At 62.4% G+C, this 27787-nt stretch overlaps 1 protein-coding gene across 3 annotated transcripts in view; it reads right to left on the reverse strand.

The window, feature by feature from the left end:
• Nucleotides 1-2951: 2951 nt before the first annotated feature.
• PEPD (peptidase D) overlaps nt 2952-27787 on the reverse strand; it is a 113374-nt gene continuing 88538 nt past the window's right edge. For 2 of the 3 annotated variants that reach the window (XM_045796178.2, XM_087870674.1), the window contains 6 exons: nt 26530-26598; nt 25317-25394; nt 15419-15567; nt 7502-7686; nt 4124-4315; nt 2952-3458 (listed from right to left, as the gene is read on the reverse strand). In XM_045796178.2, coding sequence (XP_045652134.1) covers nt 3321-3458; nt 4124-4315; nt 7502-7686; nt 15419-15567; nt 25317-25394; nt 26530-26598 — 811 coding nt within the window. In that variant the 3' untranslated portion in view covers nt 2952-3320. The remainder of the gene's footprint in view (nt 3459-4123; nt 4316-7501; nt 7687-15418; nt 15568-25316; nt 25395-26529; nt 26599-27787) is intronic. The other variant, XM_087870673.1, reaches the window with a different exon arrangement.

The raw sequence follows: 27787 nt of genomic DNA on the forward strand, positions 1-27787 counted from the left end.
TGACTGTATGTCCTGTGGGTTTCTTTCTGTTCCTATACCGAGGAAGTGGTCCCGATGTCCAGCAGCCCTGAAGAGCAGGCAGGTGCTTGGCCGTCTTTCCTGTTCCCAGGGCAGGGGTGAAGGTCGCTGGGGGTGGGGGGCAAGAGGTACTTTTGTCCAAGCCTAGATTTCCCTGAATGGATGGGAACACACAGAGTGCCTCTTCGGTGCTGCTCTTTGTTACGTGGTCTAACCAGAAACGGGGGCCAGGGTGAGAAGGCAGCAGCTGGCACGCCTGCTCGGAAGCCTCGTGTCTCCGTGCGTGGTTTCCATTCACACAGTGGAAGGAGAAAGGAGTTCTTGAGGCTTCGAGGTGGACGGGAATGTCGAAGGCCATTCCAGCAGCACAACTGGTAGCGTGTAGCTCACCTTCCGTACGTCATGCTGTAGACTGTCCATACAGATGAACGAGGCGGTACCGAATCCGTGCTGACCCGAGTGTTCCCAGGGAAGACGGCATTCAGAGGCTCTTCTGTGATCCTTCGGCCGTTTGCCTGTCTCGGGAAGTAGGTTGCTACTTACTGCGTCTTAACGACAATTGCAATACACTAATTACTTCTGTGGGTAGCACGTCTTAGTTTACAAAGCAGTAGTAATTTGGAAGCCCATAAATAGTTTGTCTTGGGGAATTTTATAGAGAGATGATTTGTGAAGGTGCCAGCTCTTTTTCAATAAAAGCACTTTTGGACCTGCTCTGTCACTGCCTGGGAGTATCTCGAGTCCGTGTGCATTGTACCTGTACTCAGAGACCGCTGACCCTGAATAGTCTCGTACCGCCACTCCTTGCGGAGCCCTAGGCCTGGAAGCTACGCAGCGGTTCCCCGGGGGATCCAGGCTGCAGAACTGGGCTCGGAAGCGAAGGGGCCTGTTGTACTTGGCGTGTCGCTCGAATGACTACGTCTGACAAGGACTTCCCACATCACCACCTTTCCGTTCTACCCCCTAAATGTGCTCCCCTCCCTCCCCCATCGCACAGAACCATCGTCCTCTCTTGCCTGGACTTGGTCTCCTTGGACCGCTGCCTGCTCTCCAGAATCCTCTGTCATTCCCCACTGCACCCAGACGGAGACCCAGTCTCCTTGTGACGTGGCTCCCTTGATCTTGTGGACTTGCTCTCCCCCGTCCTCTGTCCCGTTACTTTGCTTTGGCTGTAGGGCTTCTCCAGGCTCCTTTTACTCCAGGCCTCCTTCGAACAGCTCACGTCCGATGCCTTCTCTTGTCTCGCTTTTCCCTTTCACCCCTTCCTGTCTCAGCCCCCTGGCTTTCTAGACAAGGTCAGTCAGCCCCATACTTTCCTTCATGGTGCTTTTCGGTGAAGAGAGATCTGTGCTTACTCGTTCAAGGCGAAGCCTCTCGGACCTGCAGGCCCAGAGAGCAGGGATGGTGGTTTTATCCTACACCGCACAGAGCAGATGCTCAATTATCTATTCAATGAATACCCAGACCCTTCAGGGTTTCAGAAAGGCTTTTTGGGTGCTGTTCAGCCTTCTGGAAGGGTCTCTAAGGCATTTCTGAAGCTGTATGCGTTTCTGCAGAGCTTTGGGGGCATGGGGAGTTGGGTGCATCCTCGGGAACACGGGGTAGAAGGGGCTCTGCCGCCGCCCAAGCCCCCCACCACCCCAGAGTGTCTTGACTCCCCAATTTGGCGAGACCAGTCAGACCTATGCTCCCAGGGTCCCTCTGTGACAACGTGCAGTTACTGGGATTTCCCCTTATCTTTTGACCTTCTTGCTTGGTAATCACAGAAAATGCTTCTGTGAAACGGGCAGTTTTGGTATGAGGCGTCTGAGAGGCAGGAAGGAGAAAGAGGCGAGGCGATAGAGCGAGGTGTGTTTCTTAAACGAAACCGTCCATTTCGAGGGCCGGCCTCCCCGTGCCCTGAGGGTACCTGGGGGCAAGGGCAGCTGGAACCCCGGACGCCAGAACGTGTCCCCCGCAGGTGCAGCTGGGCCAGAGAAACATTTGGTGAACGGAGACTCCTGACACCCCAGACCATCACTGCAAACTGCTCACGGGCACAAATAACCTGGGGGCCGCCTGTGCTCCGGCAGCAAACCTGAGAAAACCGGTGGGATCCATCCGAGAAGCAAAGCAGATGAACGGTGATTTGGAACCGAAGTGGTCTCATTTTAATGTGGCCACTTTGCAAGCACTTGTGTGTGACTGCCGCAGGAAGAAATCGGTTTGGACTCAACGCTTCAGTGACTTCTCAAAATGTCTAGCTTGGGCTACAGAGTTTCCCGCCCCTTCGTGGTTTCATCTCTGGTGTCCCTTCACCTTGGCTCGGAAACTCCTGGAGGAGAGTGCTGTGCAGAGACGGGCCCGGAACGGTTTGGCCCAGAGCTCTCACGCTCCTGGCCGGGGCAGGCCTGCGGGACGGGAGGGACCTGAGCCAGCAGAGGTGAGGATGGGCATGCTGCCATCGGCAGGGCCCAGGCCCAGCTGGCCCCGGCACGCTCCCTGCCTGAGTGGAGTTCGGTCCGCGGGTTTACACTCAGGGAAGACAAATGGCCTCACAAGACACATGGCAGACATGAGGAGGCTCGCCTCTGCCCCGGAGCTGCCCTAGGTAGCCGCGTCTGTCCGGCGCATGCCGGCTTTGCTAGCGTGTCCCCATGGAAAGGACGTCAGGGACAAGGCATCCCTGCAAGTCTCAGGTTTTACCGAACTGTGCCTTAGGTCCTACCTAAAAACTCTGCCCCCTGCAGAAACCTAGCTTTGAGGCAGCAGCCACGTGGAAAAGGCTGCGTCTTCTACCGGTGAAGCTTCCCCTCTGCACGGGCAAGGCGCCGTGTAGGGCGGCTCCACGCCTGCGCCCGGGCTCGCGGCTCCCTGCCCCGCAGCGTCTCGGGCCGTGGCCGCCGGGCTCCGCTGCGAGCGAGAAGGAACAGAGACGAAGCCATGCACAAAGGCCCGCTTTTGGAAAGTTTTTATTGCAAATTCTACTCTGCACATTGATTTTTGAGAGAAAACACTGGAAATGGATCTTCCCTGAGCAGAAGAATACAAGTGACAGCAAGACACAATTTAGTTGCTAGTCAAGAGAATTATTTTCCATTAGCACTTCAAAAGCCACTGTCGTTCAAGCAAAGTAAAGCAGACTGAGGTGCGATCCCGCAGAAGGTTAAGGAAGAGACCCCCTGCCCCCGAGGAAGCAGCGCGTTCGAAAGCGGACGCAGCCACGTGGTTTCTGCACGCCCATCTCCAGGCAGGAGGCTGCCCATCGTGAAGACAGGGTGCCAGGCTGGGTCCCTGGTCCCACGGGGCACTCCCAGCTGGCTCTACTTGGGGCCAGAGAAGGGAGTAAAGGCCTTGTCACTGCCTGCCATGCACGCTTCAATCTCGTCCACCGTGCGGGGCACACAGGTCAGCAGTTCCATGCCGCTGGCGGTCACCACAACGTCCTCCTCGATCCGGACCTGCGTCACAATGACAGATACTCATGGGGGCGCCTGGGTGGCTCAGTTGGTTGAGCGTCCAACTCCTGGGTGTCGGCTCAGGTCATGACTTCATGGGTCCTAACATCAAGCCCCAAGTCAGGCTCCACGCTCAACAGGGAGTCCGCTTGAGTTCTCACTCTCTCCCTCTGCCCCTCCCCCTACTCAGGAGTGTGAGCACGCTCGCTCTCAAATAAACAAATAATCTGAAAAAGAGAAACCCCGAAAAAAAAAAGCGAAGAATGACAGACACTATTTCGGAGCTGGCCTCACACACCAGATTAGAGGGTCAGACCAGCCCCTTCTAAGGAGCGGTCTATCCAGCCATGATGGAAGGGGCCAGCCTCCAGGCCTCCGTCGGAAGCTGTTGAGAAGCAGCCCCCCCATGGGGCCATCTGCTCCTGCCACCTGCCCACCCTGTCCTTGCCGCTTGCCCGGTGGACGGGGGTCCCCCGGAGTGGGCCGGGGTTTTGTGGAATCTGCATGTGTCTTGTTGGGGAGCAAGGCACCGGCCTGTGACAGACCATGAGAAAGCGCAGGCCGTGTCCTTCTCAAGGGAGGAGTGAAGATCACCCCCTCCCCCCAGGGCTCCGCAGCGTGCGCGTGTGGGTGTCCTGGAGCCGGGACGCGGGGCAGTGGGCACTCACCCCACCGAATCCTCGGAAGCGCTGCAGGACCTCGCGGTTGAAGAAGCAGGCGCGGGCCGGGTCGGCCAGGGCCTCGTCCAGGAGGTGGTCAATGAAGTAAATGCCCGGCTCCACGGTGAGCACCATGCCCGGCTCCAGGTGCCGCGTGGTGCGCAGGCTCCGCAGGCCGGGCTCATCGATGCGTTCCACGCCCTGCGAGGAGGGGAAGGGCCCGGAGGACCTCAGCGCTGGCTCGGAGGGGCGGGGGGCGGGGGGGGGGGGGCTCTGCTGCGGTGGCAGCCAGATGGCCACAGAGCCTTCCCTGACCGGGCGGGTGCTGCTCGGGCCAGAGGCCTGGTGCTGGCCCCGGGGGTGGGGGTGGGGGCTGCTCTTGCTGGGGCTGCCAGGGAGGCTTTGTGGCCACGGGCGCTTGGGTTGAGACCCTCCACTCTCAGCAGACACCCCCAGACTTGGCCGGTTCCAGCCCCTTGTTAACCCCAGCACCGCCTGCGGGAGCCCTGCGGACACCTATGCGCACACACGCGGGGCGAGCTGCCGGAGCCGGCCGCCCTCCCCCAGGCCCTGGCCCCGCCGGCCGGCCGGCAGAAGCCCAACTCGGGAAGCCAAAAAAGCTCTTAAGGAGGCTTCCCGGGCTGCATCGCTTCTTCCAGGCAGCTTGAGTGGAAACTGGCCCTAGATGTGCTGGGCCCCGCTCCCCCAGGCCGAGACCCAGGTTTTCCGTAGGGCCTTCCAGGAGGAGGGACAGGTGTTGTCCCCAGGACCGGCCTGCCAGCGCCAGTGCTGTGCACACGCACGGATGCACGTGGAGCCCGTGTGTGTGGCCTGGGAGCATGGCCTCAGAGGAGCACACGTGGGGGTCGGCGCCCGCCTGGGGCCCTCAGCCAAGCCCCAGGGAGTGGCTCCTGCCCTTGAAAAACTGAGCGGCAGTGACAGCTGCCCCCCGCAGAGGCACCCTCTCTCCCCAAATGCACACCTGGCCTGGGCCCCTCAAGTCACATGGGCATTGCCAACACCTGTCTCCCTGGGTCCCTGAGGCCCCCGGCCCAGGCCCGGGAGCGAGTGGGCAGCGAGCAGGCATCTGGCTAGGCTCTGAGCCGGCCCTGTCCCGCTCGCAGCTCTCCCCTGGAAGCCCAGCTGCTGGAGATGGAGCTGTCATTTCTGACTGTTTGGGGGCCAAGAACATCAGACTTCAATTAGTGGTTCATGTAAGGTAACCACAAACAGGCTGGCTCGGCCTCCACAGCTGGGCACAGCAGGGAAGCCTGTGACTAGGATTCCATGAGGGTGGGGACAGCAGGGCACGCAGAGAAAACTCGTGCACAGCCACCCTGACCTGGCGTGAGCCAGGCCAGGGCGGAGGTGAGGACGGGACACCAAGGCACCGTGACCCCTGATGGCTTGCGCTCTGGGCACAGATGGCCATCTGGAGTAGCACCCAACCCCGTGACACCTTCTGCCTGGAGGGGCTAGGCAGGAGGGCAGGGGACGTGTCCCCGACTCGGATGAGAGGTGCTTGTGGGTCCGGCCAGTGGTCTTCTGCCCTCTCAAGTCTGTGCCTGCCCCTGTCCCTTGCCTACGTGCTACCAGCTAGATGCCTGTCCCTTTCCCTCCACTCAAGGTTGTCAAAGCCAGGGGCCCAGCAGAGGCAGCAAACTGGTAGGGTCAGGTCTCCCCGTTCCCGCTCAGACTGTGGGCCCACGCCGGGCTGCCCCACGGGCGTGCACGGGGGAGGCTGGTCTGCTCAGGACTGTATAGAGACAAGCCTCCGGAAAACTTCAGGACCACTCCTCCAGGTGTGGGTGAGGGGAGAGTGGAAGGGGTACTAGGGGCAGGACAGTAGGCCTGCCGCAGCCCACCGACCTTTATCCCTTCAGAGCATTAGCTCCCAGGAGTCCCCCACCACCAACGCCGCCCGAGCAGGGCTGGGCGAAGCACGGGCACTGGGCAGTGGAGAGCAGACCCCCCCAAGGGGAGAGGCCGAGCCCCTCTGTCCCTCCAGCCCCGGGGACCTAAGCCCTGTTGGGAGTCAGGGCATGTGGCCTGGGGGCCCCCTGCCCATGCCGGGTCCACACCAGCTTCCGCCAGGGCAGCGGGCTGGACGGGGCCTCCACTTTTACTGGGCTCTGAGCAGAGGAGACCCAGATGTGTCTGTAGGCCTGAAATAAAACAAACGACTTTTATAGGAAAAGCCATATTTTTTCTACAATGTTTATCTGTCAAAAGAATAGACTCTGTGAGCACAAAGGGCTGCTTACTGGAAAAGATAAAACAGTTTGCTGCCAATTTTCTCTGGTGGAAAAAAAGCGCTCTGGCGACTAATGAATAACGAGCCTCAGTTAACAATGTCTGGAAGGCCCTGCTCTTGGCTCCCTGCACACGATGTGATGGATAGAAATTAGGAAATTAAAACTGATTTTGTTTCTCCAAATTTAACTGTTTACACTTGAGGAAAAAAATAATTGAATAATAATGCTTCTCTTGAGCAATTTTTCCCCCCCAAAAATCATTCTTCGTGCTTTCAAAATACCCTGCAGCCAACAGGCCAAGCCTAGTCTTGGCTAACTGGCTGGGGGGCCCCAGGGCGTGCGCTGATTGCATAATCAGCCCCCTGCACCTTGGGCGCCAGGCCAGGCGGCAGGGCCGGGCTCACCCCCACCCACCCGGGGCCCGGAAAGGCTGCAGCCACCTGCCGGGCAGGGCCTCCCCAAGGCTGCCTGCAAGCGGCCTCTGGGTGGTCCTTTCGAGAATCGGTGGGTAGGAAGGGGAGGGGAAAGCCCCGTCTGGAAATGCCCACAGAAGCCTCCCTCCCCTGCTAAGGGTGCCTGGAGGGGCTGCAGATGAGGAGGCCACGGGGGCGAGCTGGCCTGGGGGCTGGGGCTGCTGCTGGGCCTGTGAGGGGCGCTGGGCTCTGCCAGTCCCAGGAGGACCCGGGTCAGCCACCTTATGGCAGTGCCTCGCCGCCCCGGCCTGCATGAAGCAGAGGCAGGAGGACACGATGGCTGCGGTGCCAGTCCCAACACTGAGACCCAGCTTTGGGGTTCCCACTGCTCTGTGGGAACTGCGCACTGACCAGAGAGCTACCACTCCGCAGGCCAGGGGCTCCCCCCAGTGCACAGCCCGGGCTCACCAGGCAGAGCACACACATCTGCCACCAGGCCCTGAGGCAGGGGCCACCGGAGGAGGTTCACTCCAGGGAACCCCCCTCCCGAACCCCACAGCGGCCCACGGCCAGGCCCAACCAATGGGTGCAGGGGGAGGAGGGGTGGAGGGCCCCGTGGGACCCCATCCTCCTCCTCTTGCCTACTAACACCCCAGCTGTCTCCCAGAGCCCCGCCCCGCCCTGGGGAGAGCCACTCATGTTGACGTGTCCACACTGACCTCGGGGTAGCCTCCCACGTCGTGCACATCAATGCCCAGGAAGTGGCCGAGCCCGTGAGGCATGAACACGGCTCCCAAGTGGGCCTGGACCATGGCATCAATGCTACCGCTCAGGACGCCGATGCGGGCCAGCTCCTCCAGGTGGATGCGGTCAGCCAGGCGGTGCATGTCAGGCCACCAGACCCCTGTGGCTCCAAAGGAGGCTGTAATGAGCTGTGGAGACTGGCTGTCTGGCTGGGGCTCCCCGAAGGAAGGTTTGGGGGACCCACAAAGCCCTTGCACGGGCTGAGGTGGGAGGGCCAGTACCAGGTGGTGAGGGTGCCATGCCCGGGCCAGCTCTCCAGGCCGGGCTTTCCCTGCAGTAACTTGGGACCTCAAGACCCTTCCTCTCTCCCCATCGTGCTCTCAGGGATAGGCTCCTGTCACCCACAGCCAGGGGCCCAGCCCACGACATGTCCGCCCTCAGCCAGTGCGGGCCTTCTGGGGCCAGGGGAGCCCGGGAAGATCCCTGAGCATCAGGAGGAGGAAAGCGTCTGTCCCCAGCAGATGAGGGGCAGCCTCAGTGAGCCCCAGACCAATCCCTGCACACCCCTAAGTGCGGCTGAATCACCCTTGGAGCCCCTGTGGGGAGCGGAGGTTTTCGGGTTGAAGGCGCACCTGGCACGGCCTCGTGGCCTGGCTGGCAGGGGTCTGCGGCCCCACCCGCTACAAGCAGGGGCGGACCATCTCCATGGCAGCCCAGACATCCAGGCCCCAGACTGCTGATCAAACTCATCTTTGCCCCATGTGTCTGAGGCAAAGGTCACCATGGAGAGCACGTCCCCAGGCACTGAGTTTCGGGGTGAGCAAGCTCTGGGGCTCCGCCCAGGGCTCTCAGGCAGCCATCCGCCCAGAGCCTCGGCTGGCTGTTGCCAGGGCACGCTGGCCCCGCCCACGGGGCTGCTGAGTCCCCACCTTCAGCCTCGCTCCACCGCACTGGGCCCTCCCTCCACCTAAGCACCAGAAAAGGATCCGGCCGGCGAAGGTCCCCAGCCGGCCCCACCCGGCCCCACCCCACCCCGCCCCACCGGTTTGGGGAAGGCCACGTAGTGGCTGAGGCCAGTGGGCCACGTGGTGGCTGAGGCCCCAGGGCCAGGCAGACAGGGTGGGGGCATGCACCATTGTGCAGTGCGCTAGCCAGAGAGGTGGCCAGTGCCGGCCCTTGTGGCCCCCTCCACGTGGGGGGCGACCCTGGCTCCCGAGATGCAGCCCCACGATGCCCTGCCCTCCACGTCCCCCCACATCCAGCATGACTGATGACGGCTGCGGCAGAGAGCGCCCTGGCATCCCGCACCATCGCGGGCCTGCACGGACCCTGTGCTGGCAAGGGCTGGGCTCAGGGCTCGGAACCTCTGTGGCTGGCAGGGGTCAGTCCAAGGGCTCCATCCAGGGGGAGAGAGATGACGGCCCACTCTGCGACACGGGGCATCGCCCCTCGGACATGTGCTGGGTGTGTCTGGCCTCCAGGTGCGCCCCCTTCTCCACCAGGGCAGAGGCCCCACAGTCGGGGTCTTGGACTCGCTGGAGACACAGGGCTGACTCAGCCTCCAGGATTGCCAGGGTCTAGGCTCTAAGCGGGAGGCTAGGGCTGCACCCTGGCCCATTCGCAGGGAGGCTGAGGGGAGAAGATCCATCTCTAGAGACAGGGAGCCTCCTTGGAGTCCAGCTCCCGAGGCCAGCCCTGTTCTGCTCTACCTGCCAAGACCCACAAAGCCCCACGGTGAAGGTGGCATCCCGGGCTCTGGCTTTACCCGCGGCACTCGGGGGAGGGCCCGGTTCGAAGTCCTGGAGGCGGAGCCAGGTGGGCGGAGCTGGGCAACAGATCCCAGCTCAGCTGCTCGCCTGCCTCCGTGAGCCTCAGATGCCTCCTTCTGTCACACAGGGTTGCGACGCTGGCCCTAGACAGCCGGCCGCTGAGGCTCTGGCATCGACGGGGAGACCGGGTCAGTATCCCCCCAAAACTGTTGATGGCCCAGCCAGACCCCGGTTCAACCCTTGATGTTCACTGTGCTCCTGGGGCACCAGCCGGAGCTTTGTGTCCCCGTTCCTCCCTGAGGCCAACCTGCTCTACCTCGCTGTCCCCAGGCCAGGCCACCTGTCACAGATGCACACGGAGGCCTCTCTGAGTCAGCCCCACTGCCTGCAACTCCTCAATCCCCAGGGCCCAGCCTGGAGAGACCTTCCCCAGCACACTCTCCTCCCTGGTCCCAGTTATGCCCCTCCCTGCACCTTGTCCCCTTGCCGGGCCTGCCTGCTTGCTTCTCCTGTCTCTGGACCAGAGAGCCGCTGCCTCCCCTGGGCACCCCGGGCCTGGCCTAGCCGTGGCTGACCCCCCCAAGCCACAGCGACTCCACTTCTCTTGGGCAGGGGCCTTTTCCGGTGACCAAAGGGGAGCCCCAGGAAGCAGCCTGACGTCAAGCCCGGCTGAATTCCAAGTGGGCTGCGGCCTTGGCAGAGGGGGAGTCAGGTATAAATCATGCTCTGTGCTGGCAGCTCGGCTCCTCTCCTGTCCTCCTGGGGCCGGACGCGAGGGCCTAGGCGGTCCCCACGGCGCCTCTAGTCCTCCTCGCCTGCGCTCCTCGGGGCCGGCCTTGCACACGCTCTCGTGGCTGGCAGTGGGCTGCTGCCTGTGTGCGGTTAGGGTTGTGACAGTGATTCAACCTCCAGCAACTTGGCCCCAGTGTTTGGCCCGGATGGTGGTTACGACACCCTGGGCCAGGGCAGGGGCCCCAAAGTGTGTGAAGGTTGCTGTCCTTGGGCTGGGCTGGAGGAGTGGATGCGAACCAGGGGACTCCAGCGGCTCCCCCACAAGCTCAGCCCACCGGCACCTCGAGGCCCAGCGGCCAGCCAGCCCGAAGGCCCAGGGGTCCCCTCAGCCTGCTCGTACTGGGGACGGACACCACACTGGGGAGCACACTGCAAACTGGGCATCATCAGCCCTGCCTGCCCTCCCACCTCCAGCAAGCGCTGAAGCATGTCCTCTTTTCCCTGGACATTTCCTGAACCTGGCCCCTGACCTCTCCTGGCCTCCTGCAGCTTTCCTGCAATGCCTCATTCCCCCTGCATCCTGCACGAGGCCGGGCCAATGGGCCACTCTCTTTAGAACATGGGTCAGACAAGGCTGGTCCCTTCCCTGAGGACAGAGCCCCAAGTTCCTCAGTCTAGCCTCCTGTTCACCCGTCCCTGGGCCTGCGGCCCCGGTGGTGTTGGCACCTCCCTGAGCCTTCCACCTGCTGGCCCCTTAGCTGGGGCCACCTCTCCAAAGCCCCCCACCTTCCCACACTCACTCCCATTCTTCCTGTGGGCCTCTGTTAAGGCTTTCTCCAGGAAGCCCTCCCGGACTGCCTGTGCTATCAGAGCTCTTCCCGCCAGAGGATGGTGGTGGACATGCCTGCCGTGGCCTGGTCAAAGCCTCTGAGCCCTGAGAGGAGGGACCCATGTTCCTCTCCACGCCTGACAACTGTGTGGCCTGAGGAGGAGCCCCAGCCTCTCTCATGGCCCTCCTGCAGCCAGTGCTGTGACCTCATGGGCCTGGGTCCTCTGTGCACTCAGATCCCAGGGTGCTAGGCCAGCATCTGGGTTTGTGCCCCACCACCTGGCTGTGGGCTCCAAGGGCCCAGAGCCCTGGTGCCCGGGCCCCAGCATGTGTCATAGGCTGGTCTTCTGTGCCCACCTGACGCCTCTCAGGCCACACCTTCCCCCGACGGGGCCCGGGCCCAGGCTGGCTCCTTGGGGCCTCAGCAGCACCACTCACAGCCCGAGGCCTCCTGCCCAGAGCGCGGCAACCCCAGGGGCTTGGGGCCCGAGCTCAGCCAGGAGGGCCCGGAGAGCTGAATCCTCCCGGCTACTTCCAGACAAAGAGCTCACTTCATCCAAAGACAACGGCCCTCAGGAGACGCTGTGTGCGCCAGGCCCTGGGGGTGCCGCAAACAAGGCGCAGGGCCGGGTCCCAGGGCAGGCCCCGTGGGCTGCAGGGAGCCGTCTGGTAGGCCAAGCTGGCGCGGGGTTGAGGGCCTCAGGCCCACCCTCCCCAAGACCCGTCTGCTGCCAGGACCTCCGGGGACCCATTCACCCTGCAGGAAGGGCAGGGGGCAGTGTGCGCCCGGCCTGCAGGCGCCTCCATGCTGAGTGGAGCGTGGCGGCTCCTGAAGCCTCTGCAAGCAACACCCCCCACCCCTTCCCGCCTGCAAAGAGCACAAGGGAGTAAAGGAGGCTAGGGAGGGTGGGAACTTGCCCACCATCCTACAGCCAGCAGGGGGGCCTCTCAGGACAGCAGGGCCACACGGGGCCCTCACCAGACAGCCCTCCCTGCCCTGACTCCTGCCACAGAGGAAGCCCACGGTCTGCGTGGCGATGTCCCCGCAGCTCCATCTGCGGCACCCCTGCACGCCTCGCCATTTCAAAGATGAGGTCCGAGGGGAGTCCTGCAACTCGAGCCCCTTCCCCCGTCCCTGCCCCGCAGGGAGGCAGAGCTGCCAGAGGCACCCCAACCACAGGCTATAGCAGATACATGCCGGGCCAGGGGGGCCCCGCGCGGCTCCGGGGGGGGCCCTTGTCCTGCCTGCTCCTCACTTCGCATTGGCTGTGCCTCCCCTCCATGCAGAGGCCGGGACCCTGACCGCAGCAGAGCAGGGAGTGGGGGAGGGGAGCTGCGCACACCTGCACAGGTGTGGAACGAGGTGGGGTCGTTTGCACAGAGACTCCACGGCTTCTGCAGCCCAGGAGCAGTCTGCACGCCCTATGTGGTGCCCCGGGGGGAGGGGTGCGGGCTCGGGAGGGTGGACCGCAACCTAAGTGAGGGACGCCGGCGTGGGCAGGTGAGCACAGAGAAAGAGGAGTGTCATCGGCCGCTGGGAAGAGGGAGGCGAGGCTGCAGGAGGCCTGGGGACTTCCAAGGGACCTCGGTGCTCCGAGGTGGCTGGAGGGACAGAGGCTACAAAATGGCCCCAGGGTGGCGGCCCGCGGTCACCCCTCGCTGAGGTGCTCCTGCTGGGGTCACCCCAGGCCTCCTTCACAGGGGCCAAGGGGTCCCTGTGGCACACTCCCTGGTCTGCCTGGGGTGGGCCGTTGGGCCTCATGTAGAAACCGGGGAGACAAGGTAGCACCAGGCCCCTCCCATGGGGCCGGCATGGGTGGCCTCCTCCCAGGTGCCACGCCCTCGCCGCCCTCGCCACCCTCGTGGGCCCCGTTCCGCAAGCTCAGCCGCCCTTCCCCGGCTGTCTGGGGGACAGGGAGGGGTGCCCCCGCTCTGACCCCGGGTTCCATGTGTGCTCTGGTCGTTCCGGGCTGTTCCTCCGGGCAGCCTGCTGCACCCTGGTTGTCCGCTCACTGTTCCCGCAAGGCCGCAGGAAGCAGTCGCGCAGTCTCAGCGGGTGTGTGTCTTGGCCCAGCAGCTGAACCCACAAACCAGGGGCATTTCCGCTCGGACAGGACATGGGGCTGACCTGGCCACGGCCTCTTTGCAGCTCTGGGGAGGTGACCTGCCCCCATCAGAGCAGCTCTGTGGGCACAGGACCCCCGCCCTGCTTGGCCAGCGCGGTGTGGGACCCAATGGGGTCGGCCCTGGGGAACTGTCGGCAGGGCTGTCGGTGTGTCACAATTCTCAGCACTGGTAGGAGAGGTAGGGGCTACAGCGGGAGCTGTGCTCCAACCCCCCACACAAGGGAAGCTCAAGGCCCCACTGCAAGCCTGGCCTGCGCCCTGCTGTGTGTTGGGGGGCCCATCTCACACGGTGTACAGAGACCAGCTCAGCAGAGCCCAGCCTGGCCAGGAGTGAAATGGCCAGGCAGCCTCACGGGACCAGGGTGCCCAGGGAAGTGCAGGGAAGGAGCACCAGGCCTTTCTCAGTGCAACCGGGGGCCCTGGAGACTAGCTTGTGGGCCTGGCCACCGTTTGGGCAGAATCAGGTTGCTATGTCGGCCGACTCAGTTGGCCAGGACACCGGCTGGGGAAGTGCTACCCAGGTCCCAGCAGACTTTCCTGTGGGTGGGTGGGCAGGTGGGGTCGGCCAGGCCAAGACCCTCACCCCCATCTCAGCACAGGACAGAGGCTAAAGCAGCGCCAGGGGCTTCAAGCCTGGAGCTCTAAGTTGAACAAAGGAGACCATCTTTCCAAAGCTCCACCTGCCATCCCTTCAACCCTCAGCCTCCCTCCCCCAACACCTGGCACGTGTTGGCCTGACTCTGCCTGCCCGTCTCTCCAGTGTGGACCTGGTTGCTCGCCAGCCCTCCCTCTCTGCGCTGCAGCCCACGCCCACTGCCTCCTCGAGGGACCCACCATGGGGCCTGGGGGCATGGGGCCCCTCACAGGCGCACAGGCAGCAGAGCCTGGCTCCGACCTCAGAGGGCGGGTGTGCCAGCCCCTTCCAGCCCCCGGCCTGGACTCTGGGACATCGAAATTCACAACTGCTTGTGTGCAGGTGAAGAGACCATTTAAGAGAAAGGCGACCCAGTGGCCTGCGAGGTGATGGCCCAGCAGGGGGCGGCTGCAGAGTGGCACTGCGTGGGGCACGAGGCGGAGGGAGACCCCTCTTCAGCCTCCATGCTTGCACACACCGGGGAGCACCCCGCAGACCATGCTAGTGGCACAGAGAGAGGGACTAAAGAGAGCAGGAAGGACCATGCCCCTCAGGTGAACAGCGACTGGTCTCCAGGCTGCACTTCACTGGGAACAGGGGATGCATTCTGTGGTTTAAAGGTCAGACCGCCTCCCCCGTCCCCCAGGGCCCCCAGCGCGCTCCTTCCAGCACCCCCCTGCACCTCCCGCATGAAGTCACAAGCACTGCTACACTCCCTTTTTTCACACATACGGGGGACTTGGCCACCCCATCGTGTGCTTTTGTCTCTGTGCAACAAGCATCTGGAAGGTTCCCTGTGCTAGTGTTCCCAGAGTGACTAGGCTTTTCAAACAAGTGATGAACGTGAGATGCTGTTCCTTCTGCAGCCGTCAAACCACTCAAGTCCTGTCACCTTGTCACTCCAGTGGGGGCTTAGCTTATAGGTTTTCCTTTCTTGTCTTCCCTTGGGGGCCGAGTTCCCCAGCTGGGACTCCCCTGACTGCCAAGCTCTGTTCCTCTGGACAAGTGAAGGTGTGGGGCTGGGGCCTGGGTCCGCCAGTATCCCTCCATGGCTCCCTGGCCTCTGCCGGTGGCCAGAGAGGGACCGTCCAGAAAGGCCTGCTCAGTGTGGCTCTCCAAGTGGCACCTGCTAAGTGTCCCTCAAGCGCAGCACCTCCCCTGCAGACTGAGGCTGTAAGTCACCCCAGCACCTGGCCGAGGTGCCCCGGGGCTGTGTAGCCAACAAAGAGCCATCGGCCTCAAGAGGTCATACCCTGGCGCTTTCACAGTTTGGGGATCTTTTTTTCCTAAATAAGGGCTCCACGGAGGGATGCCAATCTGACTGCATGGTCCCTGATTTCAGAATGAGCTTGGAGGATGTCATGGCCAGGTCCCCAGAGGGCCCTGCAGCAGCCACCCACCATTCCCTGAACACTGCGAGATACTCGGCCCCCACCAAAGCCAGCAGCAGTCTGAACAAAAGGGCGTCCCAACACCCAGCCAAACACCAGTGTTGGCGTCTTGCCGGTCAAGCTCTCTCTGGAGTGGACCCTGTTCCGGGACAGGACGGGGGACATGCTGACATCCCAGTGGCCCCTGCGAGCAGGGATTCTTGTTGGTGGAGGACGTCCGATGGGATGTGGGGAGACCTTGGGCTGAGCTCCCCAATTTCCAGCCCTGTCCCTCCTTGGTGGTCAGCCCCTTTACAGCGCTGCTCCTGGGGATCCGACAGCATCTGGAGTCTCAGCCAGTTGAGCATGTGAAGGGGGACAGACTCAAGCTGTGGAGTGCAGGACCTGCCCCACGGCCACCAGTGTCCTCACCTGGCTTCATGGCGCTCATGACGGCGCGGCAGCTCCGTAGCACCGCCTCGTAGATGGCCTTCTGGTCTGCGGTGAACTTGCCATTGGCCGGGAAGGAGCACGTGATGTCGGAAGAGAAGCAGTAATACTCTCCACCCATGTCGAACAAGCTGTGGGGAGAGGAGGCTGTGAGGTTGGGATGCCCCCTACCCACCCTCCCCCATGGGGTTCAAGGGCAGCCTGCTGGGCCCTGGGGGTGTCAGGGTGCTGAGCCTGAGCCACCTCGTCATGTCACAGGCAGCCATACGGGGCCACCCACCCTGCTGTGTCCCCACGCTGCTGTCTCAGGAGACCTCTGACCCCAGAGCGGGGAAGCCTGGAGGGAGTGGGGCCCATCCAGCACACATTCCCCTGCCCTCCCTCTGCTGGCCAGGCATCTGGATGCCCAGCTGTGGGGCCTCACTTGGAGAATGAGGAGGGGCAGAGATGCTCCCAGGCCCTGATTCACCACGTGGCCCCCACGCGAGCACCCCCACAGACCATCCCAGGACTTCCCTGCCCTAGCACTGCTCGTGGGAGCCGGGCAGGGGCCTTGGGATGGACGCACCTACCCGACAGACAAGGTGGGCTATGCCATAGCACCCAGCTCTCCTGGGCCCCAGTGTCTGAGTGAAAACCCGGCCAACAGCTCTGTTCGAGCACCAACGTCCCCCTGACCAGAGGGAAGTGTCCCTCCCCCGCTGCAGCCCCGGGCCCAGGAGGGGGGCCCAGCTCAGCCTAACCACTGGAGCCCCTGTGACAGGGTCCGGGGCTGCAGGGGTGGGAGGGAGCAGGGTGGGCCTCTCCAATGCCTTTGCTGCCTGCCCATGTGCACAGGGCCCAGGAGCCGGGGCCTCAGGGTCCCCAGTGGTCAAGGGCAGGAAAGAATCCTCCCCCGCACCCTACACGCTGGAATGCGACAGGGCGTGTGAAGGGCCGCTTGGTTACCATGCTGACGGGACCCCAAACGAGAGCAGGAGGGGTGTAGAGACGGAGCACCCCCCCATCCTGTCCCACCCGAGCACCTCAGCAGGCCGCTCAGCAGCAGGCATACAGAGGGGGCCCCCGCCAGCACCCCCAGCCCCTTCATCAGCCAAGCATGACTCAGATGGAGGCCCAGGATTCTGCTGTGTCCTCAGGGCCAGGTGACCCTGAGTTGGGGGAGCTGAGGGGGGAGTCAGGGGGAGCTGAGGGGTGGGGCTGCCCTCTGCAGCTGTGCCTGGCTCCATCCCTGGGCTGGGGGGGGGGGGTGTCAGTCTGCAACTACACAAATCCTGGCAAACCTGAGCCCGGGGCAGGACTGTGCTCTCCCCCAAACCCAGATCCTTGTGGTGAGCACAGCCACTCAACAAACATCCCAGGGGCCGCCTGTGTGCCTGCTTTTGGGGCCCCAACCCCCCCAGATGACAGAGCAGGGGGTCCCTGACCCTGCTGGTGGAGCAGGGAGTCAGGCCATGTGGCCTGACAGATAGCACCCGCTACCCCCAAGAAAGAGTTTTAAAGGAAAAACTTGAACGCTCAGGATCCCCGGACGCTCTGCCGGAATCCAAAGTCCCCCGCCAAGCACTTTTTAATCTCCTGTCTTTTTCCGATTGCAAAACACCATAAACAGTGTCAACAGTGCAAAAAGCACCAGATAACACCTCAGGTGATTCTCAGGGGGTGGGGGGAGAGCCCCAACCAGTACGGCACGGGAACTTCAGGCCGGGTCAAAGTCACGAACTCTAGGGGACCCTGCCTGGGGCAGGCTCTTGGGGGGGCCCTGGGCCTCACTGGAGGGGACCCGAAGACAAGACAGAGAGGCCTTGAGCAGTCACGCCCAGGCAGCTGCTCCCCGGGAAGGTCCAGATGCAGCAGGGGGTTCGGGCCAACAGTTGCCTGCAGTTTACTCCTGCGGGGGCCACACTCGCCCGACAGAGCTGGCCGGGAGGGCAGCGCACATCTCAGCCCTAACCCGCAGGGAACGTGAGGCTCTGAACACAGGGCCCAGCAAAGCCCCGTGTTGGCAGTCAGCAGCTGGGAGCCCAGGGATGGGCCCTTCCATCCTGACTCTAGCACTGGGCCCTCTGGGCCTCAGCACTTCTCCCTGTAAGACAGGGACACCACCGCCACTGTGTCCTCTCGGGGCCAGCGTGTAGGCAGGCGTGGGGAGCCGATCTGTGTGGGGCCATGGCCCAGTTCCACCCTGGGAGCGGAGCATTCTCATTTGGGCCCCTCGGGGGCAACAAAGGAACATGGTTTGTGGTTTGTTGATTCAGACCGTCCAAGAATGGTCTGAGCAGACGGGATGGAGCTGGGGGCTTGGGCGACACAGACTCCTGGGGGCCAGCCCCTCGGGGGACAACGTGTAGTGCCACCGCTGGGGCAGACGGCTCTACTGGACTGTGCTGATCTCAAAGAAAAACAGAAATGGAACTATTTAAAAAACGAGGAAGCCCACAAGAGCACGCTGAAGGCTGGAGTCATCTAGAGAAGTGAAGACAAGACTCTTCTCTGGGGCAGACGAGACTCCTGACCGAATTCTCCAAACGCGTTCCTCAAAACCACAGTGGGAACGTGGGACAGGGCTGCTGGGAGCCCCTCGGCCAGCCTGGCCTTACCGCTCAGACTCCAGGAGACCTTGCCTGTGTTAGTTGTGTGAGAATCGTCCGCTCGCTGCAGAAGGAAGTGCACGCCCAGGCGGCCAGCTCCATCCTGCCCAGCGCCGCTCGGGCACGGGGCTGGAGTCTATTTTCGTGCTCTCAGTTCCCTATCTTTCTTTGCTTTAAAAAAAAAAAAAAAAAATCCCCCTCAGAGTTCCTACACACATAAGTTATTCAGATTCACGCCACTCCGGAATCCAGGGACGAAAGCGGCCTCTTTCATAAATCATCTCCCTCCGGCTCCTCTGCATCCACTTCCTCCGTCCTCCGAGCGCGAAGCGACAATGGGGAATTCGGTCATCCTTTGGCTCCACGGAGCTCTCAGGATCCTCCTCTCCCGCTGCCTGGGGACACCCACCAGGGCCGCTACCATCTCTGGCTGAATGAATGCGTGTGATAATCTAAGACATCTGGGGAGCTGTTACGCATCTCCAAGCAATACACTGGCGTCTCTCTGCTCACATGTGTTTATCTGGTTCTATTTCTGGCTGGGATGAGAGGTTCTGTCTGCCCTTGGCTCCTCCCGGGCAGCTTCATGCCCGGGCTGCCCGCCACCCTTGGCTCAGCTGGGCCCTCCCCGAACCCTCTTCAGCTCCCCGGGCCCCATCGCAGGGACCGGCCAGCCCACAGGCAGAAGGCCTCCGAGATGGTTGGGCCAGTAACAGCGGCTCGGGAAGCATTCTGGGGACAAGGCTCTCTGCGCTCAGCGCCCTGAGCCGTGGCCTCGCCCTCGGCCGCCTCTCACCCAAGCCCGGCACTGTGTCTGCGTGCACGGGCCCATTCATCGTGGCAGGAGCATTTCAGACCTCAATTCGTCGCCTCCTCAGCCTGTGTTCCAGGCGAGGCCAGGGGATTTCTGAAAAGCAGGAAACTCCTGCTTCCCTCCAGACCTCAGCGTGAGAGAGGAAGACGTGCCGCTCGCGTTCCCGCTCATGTCCTGCAACGGGCAGCCCCTCCAGACGAGGCACGTGGCCCGCCCACCTGCCCCCCAGCCTGCCCTTCCGTGGAGCGCCCAGCCCCTGCTGTGACCGGCAGGGCCGAGGCCATCACTCGGAGGCTATAGGCTGACTCATCAAGCAGACCTCTCCCCAGTACCTTCTAGGCATCCCTGCTCCCCACCCCAGCCATAGGACGGCTGCTCCGGGGGAGCCCAGATGCACAGGAAAGGTGCCCGAGCAACCAGCCCCCAGAGACCCAGAGCCAGCGATGCCTGGCGTACAGGCTCAGGCTGGGGGGTGTCCTGCGTGTCTGGAAAGAACTGTTCCCACTCTACAGATGGCGTGGGGGAAAGCAGGGCACCCGTGTGGGGCCACGTCCTCAGGAAGGGCGCTACATGACACAGTGACTGTCCACCCCAGTGCTCGCTGCCACTGCGGCACAGCGGACGAGGGCTGGGCATCGGGAGAGCAGCCTCCACCAGGGAGGGACGGAGTCGTGTCACGAGCCCAGCACATGCTTCATTTCACTTTTTTGGTCAGCAGTGTCCCATGATGTCTGTGAGCACCCAGGCTGTCTGGACAGTGCTTTTCAAACCGGGGGTGGTGAAGTCAACTGAGTGGGGTACAGGCAAGAACGTAAAGTACACAGAACAGACGGACCATGTGGTGGGGTACCTGGTTCTAATGTGGGTACATCTGTACACGTGTGACGGGGGCCAGAATGTGAAGGGATGGAAGGCTGATGGCTACGGCCACTGGTCTGGCTGTCCAGGCTAGCAGGGTCTGTCCCCCCAGACAGAGTTTTCTTGCCCTGAGGCCTGGGCATGACTTTAAGATCATGGAATCCTCGGTATGTGGCTGCTGGGTGAAAACCAAGCGTTCCTCTGAGGAAGCAAAGAGGGGACAGGGTTCTGGGCTGGGCCTGGCACCAGGGAGCAGGCTCTGGAGGGGACACTCATTCTCCGAAGTCACCCAGGGCATCAGGCACCAGGACAAGTGAGGCCTGGAGGCTCCCTCACCCCGGCTCCGCCACCAGCTTGGGAGGGGGGAGCCCCTAGACACACACTTGCTCCTGTGTCAGGTGTCTAGACAGACATCAGAGCGAGTGGCTCCTGGGAGCAGGCAGGACCCTCCCATCACAGCCTGCGGGATACCAAGGGGGCTGCTGGGGCCCTGGGTGAGCGGCGCCCCCCACCCCCCGCAGCCTGCAGGCTGGGGGCAGGGTGTCCGACAGAGATGCAGGCTGCTGCCATGGCACGGTGGCCCGGGGTGGAGGGGGTGAGGTAGGGTGACTTCCCCCAAGCAGTTTAACATCTAGTCCACGTCAAACCTGTGGAACTCACTGGGAATGAAACAAGGGCAGGAAGGAGCTGGCGGTAACGGTGCTGGTGGCAGGAAGGGTGGCCAGCTAGGGAAAGAGCCTGCCTTGGCCACGACCCCTCACAGGCCTGTCCCCTCATCTGTGGAAGGAAAGGACGGGGCAGCTTGAGGGTGTGACGTGGTCAGCATGTGCCACTGACACGCCAGCGACAGGTCAGGTGTCTCCAGGGGCTTCCCTGGGAGGAAAGCCCTTATGTCTCCGGGAAGAGAGAAGTGGGTCTTTGGTCACTGTGCGCTGTGTCCCCACCTCTGCCGGTCAGCAGGGCAAGACAAGCGAGAGCCACGGCGTCAGGCTGACTGTTATCAGGGCAAGGAGAAACAGGGGCCCCCGACCCCTGACAGGAGAGGAGAGGACAGGGGGAGAGGACCTGCATGGGGCTGGGACAGGCCTCTCCCCCTAACTGGGCTGGCTGCTCCCTCCCACGCCCCAGGGTCAGCACAGACTGAACGGCCAGCTGGGAGGAGGCCCACCCACATATCCTGAGACAATGCTGCCCTCTTCTGGCCAGCGCTGGGACATCCGGCTCACCACCCACTGGCCACAGCCTGCCTGCAGCTGGGCAAGACAGGTATCTAGAAGGTTCTGAGGAGGCACACAGGGCATCCTACCTCAGGAAGCACTCCCCCGCTTCCTGATCAGATGGTGGGAGCAGGAGGCAGCAGCGGTTGGGGACGGGTCTCCCAGCTGTTTTCCAAATCAGAACCCATTGGAGGCACAGCCTGGACCCCTCCTGCCTCTGCCTCTGCCCCTGGAGGGATCCTGCCGAGGGGGCCCTGGGAGGTGAGAGGGCTGCGAAGGCCAGCCTCAGCTTCACACCCAGGAGTCCAGCACAAGCGAGGATCCCACTCTGGGTGCACTGCCTCCAGTGGATGTGAACACAAACAGTGGCGCTCCCTGGTGGCCCACAGATGGCGCACCAGCCCCTTGGCACCTCTACCCGCCTTGGGGACTCCGGTTTCCAAAGCCCAGGCTGGTTCTGGGAAGCCAGGGCAGTCCATGGGGGCCACATCTGTCTTCACAACATCTGTGCTCACACCCACCTGGCTGGGGCTGATTTGGTGGGGAGGGGTCTTCTGGGGCTCCCACCCAGAAAAGGTGGCCAAGGACCCCTTTGTGTGAGCACGTGAAGAGCACGCATTAGCAAGTGTACCACACTCCTGCCACCCTGTTTGATGAGGTTTGCCACTTGCCTTAAATGCCTGAACAAAAAGCAACTAATGGCTTCTCTAGGACGGTGACCGGGAGACAGCTTCCTGGAGAACCCATGAAAGCGCTCTGAGATCCAAGGGCAAAGGCCCAAGAGGCCCCCAAGAGGCCTCATGGCTCTGAGCGAGCGGAGTGCGAGGCCCCCAGGGATCTGAAGCCACAGCAAAGTCTGGTTCCCTACCTGCGGCTCATGCTGAGCACGTGGGGCTGGATCCAGCAGAGCGACACGGGAAGGGACCCACAGAGTGCGTGTGGCAGGTGCAGCAGCTCTCGCTGCTCAGCCTCTGGTGACAAGGCCAATGTGGAGGGAGAACCAGCGTGCCTAACTCACAAGCCCCACTCCCAGGGCAATGACTAAGGCTGACAGCAGCCTGGGCCCGGCTCCCGGGAAGGTGCTGGTCCTGGAGGGACAGAGGCATGGGTGGCGGACCTGGCCAGCCTCACGCCCCACCTGGCACTCACCTAGAGGACGGTGTGGGGGCTGAAAACATAGACAGGCCTTGGGGCTTGAGAGCTCTCTGCCTCAGGCTCTGCGGTGCCTCTTAGCGCCAGGCTGTCATGGAACCCGCTGCTGGAAGGTGGGCCTCAGGGCCTTGGAGCACAGGCAGAAGCCCCAGCCTACTGGCGCGGAGGACGGCCATCACCGCCACTCTCGCCCGCCAAGGCCACGCGATGCCAGGCTCCCCACTCAACCCTGCTTATTCTCTCTGAATCCTCCCAGAGCTGGGTGTGGATGGAGAAGTGGAGGCTTGGGGGACCAGCCGCTCAGCTAGGGACGGGGAGGGCAGGGGCAGGAACTAGGGACCCTCTGCGTTCATCGTCACACAGCCCGGGCTCTCTGAGGCTCCCTGGGAGCAAGAGAGATAGAAAGGCTGGCTGCCTCTCAACCCCCACCCCCGCCTTCTCCAGTAAAGCCTGACTGCCCTGGACCAGCTGTGGCCCCAAACAGCCCGTTCCTAAATGTTCAAATATCTCTGGGGATATTTTCCCCTGACTTCAAGTGACCCAGGGCCTACCACCAGGCGGGCACCTGGAATAGTCATGCTCTGGGACACACTCAGTTTCAGGAAAAACTCTGCACTAGGCTCATATTTTGGTTTCATACCTTATGATGAAGTATCATGGCTTTTAGGTTGGGATAACAGAGTGATTTATTATTTACCGAACACAGTAGGCGCGGCAGATCAATTTCAATAAAACAATGGATTATAAACGCCGCCAGCAATCTGGCAGTAGCAGTAATCAACAAAACATGTTGTTCTAAATGCTGCATAATAAATTGACTATAATAAACTCATAATTATTCTACTGGCTACATTTCAAAGTTAGCACTAGAAAAATAAAATCACCAATTTGGACTTGGCATTAACAACCATGGGATTCCTGGATCTCTCCTGTCTTAGCTGCAAGCAGGAGATGCAGGTGCCAGGGGCTCCCAGGAGGGCCAGGGCCACATCTGGGCCACGTGGAAAGCGGATATATGCTGCACCCTGCTGCACCCTGGTCAGCCAAGCCCCTCCCCGCAGCGGCCAGCCCAGGAACACGGCTATGACCAGCCTCTCGTGGGGTGAGGACTGTATTGGGGGCAGATAAAGAGGAGAGTGGAGAAGCAGCCACTTCCTCTGGGGTGTGCCAAGTTCACAGAGGAGAAAATTCGTGGCCACATGGCACTGCCACAGAGCTGGCCCCGGGACAGCTAAAACTCGCTGGTATGGCTAGGTCTCTGCCTCTGCCCGGGGACAGGATTCCCACATCCTGGCCTCCTGGCCCAGCCAGAATGGGCGGCACAAAGAGCACTAGGAAAGGTTCCAGGACGCAAAAGTCCCTGGAGATGCCAGGTGGTCTCTTTCTGGGGCCACCTGTGGCTCAGCCATGGCCCAGAGGGCACAGCCCTCCCCTCTCTGTCCTTAGTCTCCAGCTGAGCCAAGTCTGAGGCAGCCCCCCCCCACTCCCTAAATCCCTCTGGCTCTGCACCTGGACCCACTTGTGTCTCAGTGACCTCGCCTACAGGGGGGGTTGGGGGGGCATGGGGTAGGGGCAGGGTGAGGACATCTACCTGAAGAGATGTCCCTGATGCTAGGCACAGGGAAAGGTCCTGTCAGGGATCTTGCATGCCCTTGGCCCCTATGCCAAGAAGGACATGAGCCACTCTGGGAGGGGTGCAGCCACTTTGGGTGTCCCACTCTGTATGCATCCATCCCCATTCTGCTGGCCCAGGCCCCCCCCGGAAAGGACACATGAGCTCAGCCCCTGCCTTTCTGACACATTTCTTTTGCCCCTTCATGCTGGTCTGAAAGCCATATGCTATCTCCACTGACAGAAAAGTAAACTGAGGCTCCAAGAGGGAACTCTGTGGCTTTGTTTCCTCCCAGAAGGTTGATCTGGGCTCTGGGCGACAGCGGCTGTAGCCAGAACAGCCCATCCCGCTACTGACCCTCGGTGAGTGCAGAGTCCGCAGCCAGTCATGGAGCCCGGTGTGCTCTGTGGCGGGGACCCCCTGGGATTGGGAGGATTTCTGAAAACACTTAGCAGTGACAGCTCAGAACACGGCTCACATCCCCCAGTGGATGTGGGCCAGGGCCTCCTGTGTCCAGGCTCCCTTCCTCCCTGCCATAGGGCTGGGCTACACGTGCAGGAGGCCGGGTTCTGGCCACCATGCAGGCATGGCCAGAACTCCAGCTCGGGAACGGAGCCTAGTAGGGTGACACCCACAACCCGACACGAGGCATGATACTACCAGGAAGCAGGCTGGCGGGACTCTTGCTCGGGTGCCCCAGCAAAGGAGCTGCAGGCCCCAGAGAACCGGGTGGGACAGTGCGTGCCCCCCCACCCTGCCCATGTGTTGATGACCATGGCAAGATGTCTGAAGGCCAAGACGGGGTGGCCTCGGGGTGGCTCTCAGTGGTCCTATGGCAGCCTGGGCTGGCCCTGCCCAAGGTCTGGGCAGTGGAGAGAATCAGAGTGCCCAGTGCCCATGAGTCACAGAGAGAGCTGGTCCAGGTCAGCGAGGCAGCCACAGACCCCTGCCATGGCTCGGGGCAGCTGCCCGGAGAGGTGCGGCCTACGCTCAGTATGAGCCCTCCACCCCGGGGGGTGTAAGCAGGACTGCAATTCTGCCAATAGGTGAGAGTCCTTCGGGGGTTGGGGGTTGCAGATCCTGCCCGCATCTGCTTAGTCAGGGCTCTAGGAGGTGCTCTGAGCACCTTGAGCTGTGCTCAGGAAAGCCCCGCCAACAGTCTTGAAGGTCAAGTGCCCCTCTAACCTCCTGAACTCATGGCCACTTATGGATGGCTGAGGCTGGCAGGATTGAGAGAGTGGGAGGCTCCCCAGGGGTCTTCCCTGCTCCAGACTAGGTGCCTGCCCTCCTGGTACCAAGACGGAGATGTGAGTGTTGCGAATGCAGGGCAGGGGCTGGTCTCACACCTCCTCTGAGGCTGTACCTCAGAACCTCCCCCCCCCCCCCCCACGCAACACAGGGTCTCCCATACCCTCTCCTAGTGCTTCCCTGGCCTTGGAGAGAAGGAGCCTGTGGGCGGGCCCTGGCAAAGAAGTCTGGGCCGAGAGCAGACCTGGGGGCCTCGCTGTGCTCAGCTGTCTCAGGGTGGGACCAAGAGGGCCCCCCAGTCAGTCCCCCTGGAGGTAGAGACCCACCGAGGCCCCGAGGGTCACATGTAGAGCCAGGGCAGGGATGGCTTGGGGCTCGCCTCACTCACCACATGTCTCCATCCTGGATGGTCCGGTCGTTGGGGGCCCCGGCATGTCCATAGTGCAGCACTGCTGAATTCTCACCACTGTGGAACACCGGGAGGTGGGGGGTCAACAGCCCGGCCTCACGCAGCAGGCCTGGCCCACAGGCAGTACCATTCCCCCTCTAGCAGAGGCCCAGGGGTGGCCGGGACAGGTCACATGGCTGGTGACCAGCCCTGTGGCTTGTGGCTCCCGTGCTGACACGTGCAGGGCTCTCCTAGATGAGTGCTGTGCGGGCAGGTGCTCTTGGGGCTGGGGATGTGGGATTGGTGGGGAACAAGGGTCTGAGGCCTGGGGAAGGGCCTAGAGCACGTCAGGGGCCGTCATGCTGCCAGTCTTGCTCCTCTACTCGAGCTCGCTTCCCTAATGAGCGATGCCTTTAAGAAAAAAAGGACTTTTAAGTCTGTCCAAAGGAAAAAAAAAACCCACCTGGGTGTAATATTTATGGCCCTGTTCGGGAGTCTCAGGAATCATAAAAGTAGAAATAATGATTTTTCTCTCTATCCACCAGAGAAGAACATTTCCAAAGACCGAGATGTTCACATGTATTATTCATGTGCCCAGGACGTGCGTATCAGCAGAGCTGCTGGCTCCGTCCTGGCGGGCAGAGGCCAGACCCTCTGACCCCGGGGGCAGAGCCGGGGGAGGCTAGCTGCCATGGGCCCGGGAGGGGAGGATGTGCCCCTCAAAGACACACCCACAGTGACACACACAGCCACGCAGACACACACACAGCCGTGCACACTCACAGACACGGGCTGCCCCATTCTTGGGGTCATCTGTACCCCGTGGCCTCCAAGCACACTCAGCCAGGTGCAGGTGACACGCACACAGAGCCCCCTACCCCAGTCTCAATGTGCCACATGTGGGGGGACACCCCCACCACAGAGACCTGGACCCACCCACCGTCGTGATGTTCCCTACACAGCCATGCAGACGGCTACACACACTGACACGAAACCACGGCCTCCTGCACCCAGGGGGGAAGCCACCCTAGAGAAGGCGAGGGAGGGCCTGGCAGTGAGCGGGCCGGGCTGGGAGCCTGAGGAGGGGAGAATGACTTCTCGGCTTCAGTGGGCCCTGCTGTGGGCATGGTAGGGAGCAGGTGTGTCTAAGCCCAGGGGGTGGGGGGGTCCCCTCACCTTCCCACAACCTCCGTCCTCCGTCATTCCCACTTACCTGCCGCAGATGCAGGTGTAGGAGCTGTGGCGCATGCCCCCCCGGGAGTAGCAGTAGTGCTCGAAGAGGCTGCAGGGGAAGAAAGGACGGCAGGGCAGAGTTGCCAGAGCACGCCCCCCGCCCCCTGCAAATCCTCAGCCCAGGCCTTGCTCGGCTGTGCCCGCAGCAAGACCTGAGCTCCCCTGCGTGGGTCTGCGAGGCTTGCAGCCCAGAGCCCAGGGTGCAGAAGCAGAGTCCAGTGGGGAGAGGGAGCAACACTGGAGAAGCGCACCACCGCCCATGCAGCGGCGCCACCCAGCCCCACCCCCAGCCCCTCGGGAAGACAGCCCTGGTCCTGTGGGAAGACGGGCTGGGGCAGGGGCCACCACTGCCTCTGCAGGGCTGGAGGGAGTGTCTCCCTGGGACTCTGCTGTCCACTGGCCACAACCCACGCCACCAGGAGGGGCTGGACACATGGCCCAGGAGGGACATGAGCTCTCCCAGCCCCGAGCCTCAGGTGGCCCTGGGCCTGACCCTGGGGAGGGGCACAGGGAAAGAGGAGCAGGAGCTGCTGGGCACTGGCCTGGAGGACAGGGTCGAGGGGCAGACCCCCATGGAGAAAAAGCTGGGCAGAGCGGTCTCTGGTTGTGGGCAGACGGGGTGGAGAGGGGCAGGGTCTGAGGACAGGTCCTGCTTCTCCTTCCTCCGACCAAGCAGCAAATGGCCTGGACAAGCTCCCACCCTGGGCAGGGGAGGCCAGGAGCAAAGTCTGGAGGGGAAGATGAGATCCTAGAGGGATCAGTCCCCAGGCTGAGCCCAGAGCCAGAGCCTGGTGAGGCCTGCAGGTGCATGGATGTCAGCAGACCCAGGAGTATAACCAAGGTCAGAGGGTAAGCCACCTGAGGCAAAGGCCTGGACCCTACCCCTGCCCACCCGGGGCACATCCTGCAGATGACTACAGGGGCTGATGGGCCAGACCAGCCACATCAACACATCAGGAGAGTTGAATCCTCCGGGGGCCACTCTACTAAGAGCTCTGGGGAGGCTCTGACCCTGCCCAACCCCCACCGTAAGCCCCAGGACCTGGGGGCTCTGTACTCAAAGAGCGCAGCCTCTCCAGGCCTCACCCCCTCCCTGAGTCCTAGGCAACAGCTCAGGCCCAGCCCCCCAGGAGCCCTGGCTGAGCAGCAGGTCCAGGGGACCGCACCCCACCCACTGACCACCAGGGTGGGGCCCAAGGACAGGACTGTGCCGCTGCCCCCGTCCTCAGAACACCAAG

Source organism: Ursus americanus, chromosome 21 (assembly GCF_024610735.1).
Source record: "Ursus americanus isolate L20-20 chromosome 21, mUrsAme1.1.p, whole genome shotgun sequence".
Classification (NCBI taxonomy): Eukaryota; Metazoa; Chordata; class Mammalia; order Carnivora; family Ursidae; genus Ursus; species Ursus americanus.